Source organism: Carassius auratus, unplaced genomic scaffold (assembly GCF_003368295.1).
Source record: "Carassius auratus strain Wakin unplaced genomic scaffold, ASM336829v1 scaf_tig00046954, whole genome shotgun sequence".
NCBI classification, from domain to species: Eukaryota; Metazoa; Chordata; class Actinopteri; order Cypriniformes; family Cyprinidae; genus Carassius; species Carassius auratus.
In genome coordinates, this window is record NW_020527008.1 from 45,001 (window position 1) to 50,293 (window position 5,293).

General features: G+C 38.0%; 1 protein-coding gene across 1 annotated transcript in view; it reads left to right on the top strand.

Moving 5' to 3' along the window:
• Positions 1–4,984, top strand: part of LOC113088742 (ret finger protein-like 4B) — a 5,334-nt gene extending 350 nt beyond the window's left edge. Inside the window, exons 1-4 of the mRNA XM_026255810.1 lie at positions 1–340; positions 986–1,033; positions 2,090–2,305; positions 3,815–4,984. The exon at positions 1–340 is cut by the window's left edge and continues 350 nt beyond it. Of these exons, the coding sequence (XP_026111595.1) occupies positions 1–340; positions 986–1,033; positions 2,090–2,305; positions 3,815–4,266 (1,056 nt within the window). The 3' untranslated portion in view covers positions 4,267–4,984. The remainder of the gene's footprint in view (positions 341–985; positions 1,034–2,089; positions 2,306–3,814) is intronic.
• The last annotated feature ends 309 nt before the right edge of the window (positions 4,985–5,293 follow it).

The following is a 5,293-nucleotide window of genomic DNA, read 5'->3' on the forward strand; positions in this document are numbered from 1 at the left end:
GATCTACCTGCGAGTGAACACACAGACGAGGAGAAGTGTGTCTCTCTCTCCGTCTGTCCGTTATGTGCTCGTGGTTTTGACGTTGCTCTGATTCTGCCCTGCTCTCACACTCTATGTGGCCGTTGTCTGACCGAAGGGGCGGGGCCTGGTCAACATGGGGGTGGGGTCAGGGGCGTGGCCTTCTCCTCCCATCCAGTCGTTCTCTGTCCGATCTGTCGTCATGGCGTTGAACTACCCTGCTTCGACTGGTCATCTGCTCTCACCTGTCTGCCCTTTGACCCCACAGTGACCTTTGACCCTGAAGAGAGAGGGAAGCATGATGAACGGAGATGGGAGACGGGTGAGTGTAGTGCATGCTATTTCTTAAAAACAGCATGCGAAAGAGTCTGAAAACAGTAGCTAATGTGCATACTATATTATTTTATCCAAAACAGTCAAGAGAATAAAGACAGAAATGATATCATCAATATTACGTTTTATTCCAAATAGCATGTATTGCATATAAAGTGCTCTTGTAAAAACGGAAAATTAGTGAATATCAATAAATGAATATTAGTGTCTGTTATTATATTGCTGTTGCATACTGTACTGCATACTTATTCTCAAAAATAGCATACAGTATGAATCAGTTGTGCAGTTGGGATGATAAATGTGTCTACATTGTCTCAATATTGCTACTCAAAAAATTAAGACATACAACATGGTGTCTTCATATATTTGAAAATAAATCTTGCTTTCACTAAACTAAAATTAAATTAGCACTTAATTTACTACTTACTACTATTATTATTATTGTTTTACAATGCTAATTAAATGCAAACTAAGATTAAATATCTTAATATCTTAACTTATTAACATCTTAGTGGAAAACTATTTATTTTCAATGATCTTTGTTTCTATATTATTTATCACATTTAATTAGCATTAGTGTATTTAAACCTTTTTTAATTTTATATTCTATTTCATGGCTGTCTCTGTCCTGTAGATGGCAGTGTGGATCTTTCTGAAGAGGAAATGGAACAATCCGTTTCAGGTGAGACTTTCAGAAAGGAACACTAGTGTACTGCATACTGCACAGTACTAAAGTACATACTGCACAGTGCACACTACAGTTCATACTGCACACTACAGTGCATACTGCACACTGCACACTAAAGTACATACTGCACAGTGCACACTACAGTTCATACTGCACACTAAAGTACATACTGCACAGTGCACACTACAGTTCATACTGCACACTAAAGTACATACTGCACACTGCACACTAAAGTACGACTGCACAGTGCACACTACAGTACCTACTGCACAGTGCACACTAAAGTTCATACTGCACACTGCAGTGCATTCTGCACACTGCACACTAAAGTACATACTGCACAGTGCACACTAAAGTTCATACTGCACACTACAGTGCATACTGCACACTAAAGTACGACTGCACACTACAGTGCATACTGCACACTGCACACTAAAGTACGACTGCACAGTGCACACTACAGTACCTACTGCACAGTGCACACTAAAGTTCATACTGCACACTGCAGTGCATACTGCACAGTGCACACAACAGTACACACTGCACAGTGCACAATAAAGTTCATACTGCACACTACAATGCATACTGCACAGTGCACACAACAGTGCATACTGCACAGTGCACACTAGAGTATGACTGCACAGTGCACACAACAGTACACACTGCACAGTGCACACTAAAGTTCATACTGCACACTACAATGCATACTGCACAGTGCACACAACAGTGCATACTGCACAGTGCACACTAGAGTATGACTCCACAGTGTACACTACAATACATACTGCACACTACAGCATACTGCACAGTGCACACGACAGTACATACTGCACAGTGCACACTAAAGTGCATACTGAATTGTGCACACTACAGTACATACTGCACAGTGCACACTAAAGTAAATACTGCATACTACACACTAGTATTTTTATTTTGGTGAAAATTTTGGAGTCTGATTAAATATTAAGTCAATAAGGAAAATAAGGACAAGCCCATATTCTGCATAATAGAAAATATCCAGTGTGATAGATCAGTAACTCTCTTCTGTAGGTCTGCTCTTCACCCTCGATTCCTCCTGCTCTGATTCGTCGCTTCACCTCTCAAGCTCCGCCCTCACGGTCTCCTTCAGGGGTCACATGATCTCATCACTTGACTGCAGGGATCAGGACTCCTGTCCTCTTCCTCAGGTGTGTGGCAGTGTGAGTGTCTCCAGAGGACAGTATTACTGGGAGGTGGACGTCTGCAACAGCGCCATCTACAGGATCGGTGAGAGAACAGCTTTCAGTGATCATATTTGATGTGCTGGTGATGCATATATGAAGACATTTCAATAAATAAAATAAGACCAGTCGTGTGAGGAAATACACCTCTTTTAGAGAAGTGTGGGACTTAAAAAAATCTGAAGACATTACTTTTTTTTCATATTATAGTTAAATAAATTTAAAATTAAATTAAAAATGTATGCATTTAGCAGACGCTTTTATCCAAAACGAGGTACAGTGCATCCAGACTATGAATTTTAACCTATCATGTGTTCCCGGGGAATCGAACCCACAACCATGCGCTTGATATCGCAATGTTCTACCAACTGAGCTACAGGAACACTAACAAAAAAAATTCTTAATTATTTTATTAATCTTTAAGTACTAAAATAATTACAAAAAAATATTAAAAAATATAGCCCAATGACAAAAAATTTAACAAAAATTAAAATGGAATGAATATATATTTATATATAAAACTAATACAAACTATTCATAACAACTCTAATAGTGTTGGGATTCTACAATAGCACAAATTTTCATTACATTTATTACTTAGACAATATTACTACTATTATTCTATAATTTATTTTATCTAAAGTAATAAAAAGGTTTTAAATAAGAAAAAGTAATTTTATTTCAGCTTGTTGCCAAGGCAACATTTTTTATCTTTGTTTATGTAACATGGGTGTTGTTTAAAGTTCATAATAATAACTTAATAATAATAAATTACTACCTAAATGTACTAAAACTTACCTAAAACATAATAAAAAAGTTAAATAGACATATTTTAATATTAATGATGATCATACAAATAATTACAACAACGAAAAAAACACACACATGGAAATTACTAAACCTTAAAATAAAATGAAAATGTAATCAGAAAATATGAAAATAAAATCTAATTAAAATACTTATACAGATATTAAAATTGACAAAATGGGCAAAAGTGCAAAATGGCACTTGTATTCCGAGACTTTTCTGCCCCCTTGTGTTCATATTGTGCAATTTAATTAATATTATGATTTATGTAGTCTCAGCCTCAGACGTCACGTCCACGAACAGTTGTCTAAACGTCTAATGCATACGGCACACAAAAGTGGAAACACTTCAGGAGTTTCGAAGTCTTCATCGGATTGGTTGAATAATACAGGATTTCCGGGATGCGTGTGTGGCGCGTTATTTAACGTTTTGCCTTTTACGTTTTTTTTTAAACTAAAAAGTTTCAAAAGTATGTGAAAGATTTAGTTCGCGGCACAAAATCTTTAAAACACCTCAGAGAGTTTACACACTGGTCTGTTATTATGGCGACATTTCCATGCTCCGAAACGTGACGCTGAACGAAACGAACTGTGATTGGTTGTTTGACACGTCGGTCAATGGCTTCATGGGCGGGCCTTAACCAAGCCGCTGTGGACCTTCAGCTGTCAGTCTTTACAGTAATGATTTCTTCAAAAACAGTTCAGTCCTCCTTTGTCCTCTTACCCTTGTCCCATTGTCTCGTCCTCAGGAGTGATGTCATCATGTGATGGGCGTGGCTGGTGGTTCGAGAGACGTGACTCTGCGTTTCACGCAGTATTTGACGGACGGCGTGAGCTCCTCCCCTCCGTTCCTCCTCAGCTGAAAACAGTGGGCGTGTTTCTAAATGTGGGCGGGGCTTCGATCACCTTCCACAATCCGGTAACTCAAGAGTTTCTCGCCGCTGTCCCCTCCCACTTCAGTGTCCCCCTCCGTCCTGCTCTTCAGCTGGGTCAGGGAAGACTGAAGCTCCGCCCCTGCCTGCCGCCGCCCAATCACGTCTTTCTCAGCCACAGCTCTGCCTATCGGGGTCCAGGAGGGGTGGGAAGTGTGCGCTGGAGGCGGGACGTACCATTCGGATCGGTGAGGGCCGTGATTCAGAAGTTTGAGGAGATGTCGGCCACATCAGACTCGGATTCGGGTCTCGTCTCCAGCGACCAATAACAATACAGAACGACTCCATTCCAAAACCTAGTGTACTTTCTATATAGACAGCATCGTATGGTGTGCCCCCTAGGTAGACATTAATACTATGCTGCCTTTTAAGATTTCGTCTTTTGGACAAACTAGAAAGCAGCATCCCATTTATGCTTCTTTATGCAAACAGCGCCACCTGTAGGACAGCTCTTCAAGAATAAAACAAACAAAATGCATCACATTTTTAAAACAAGTTAATTTATTATCTTACTAGCTTCTTGTGGTGAATTAAGTTTTGTCTGTGGGACTATATTTTCTGAATTATATTTATTTAAGTGATTGCAAGAGACTGTGTTTCCAAAATGATGCTTATTAAACCAAACACCTAATTAAAATACTGTACATTAACCAAAAATACCACAAATCACAGGAAATAAATACAATTATTTGGACATATTAATTACATGATCACAGTCAAACTACCTGTTTAAAATAAATCCTTGAAATACTGTAAATAATATGTAAATAATAAAACCTGTTTATTATTACATGTCTCTCTTGAATACATTCAGAGGTCAAATATTTATGAAAAATTACACATAATTATAGCTGTAGCTGTATATAAATTATAGCTATGGCTAAAGTTTCATAAAACATCTTAACAGTGTTTCAAACTGTGATTTGCTGAGAAACCAAAAACTGTAATAAGACGTCTGACGTCTTAATATGATATGAACTCAAATATTTCTCATCAAATAATCTAAGCACACTGTAAAAAATTATTTAGCAGTTTAGTTGTTTCAATTAATTTTTTTATGTTGACACAACTTGCAGTTAGTGAATTTGTTCATTCAACTAAAAATTTTAAGTTTTCAGTGTCTCAACTAGTTTGAAAGTTGACTGAACTAGGTTATTTGTCCTCATAACTAAAAAAAATTTGTTGACTCAATTCAATAGCAATATCACGTTCACAACATCACTTATCGCGAGATCTCGTCATTCTCGTGAAGGCTGTTGAAGAGAGAAGAAGGCCGTCAGACATTCTAGTCAGTTT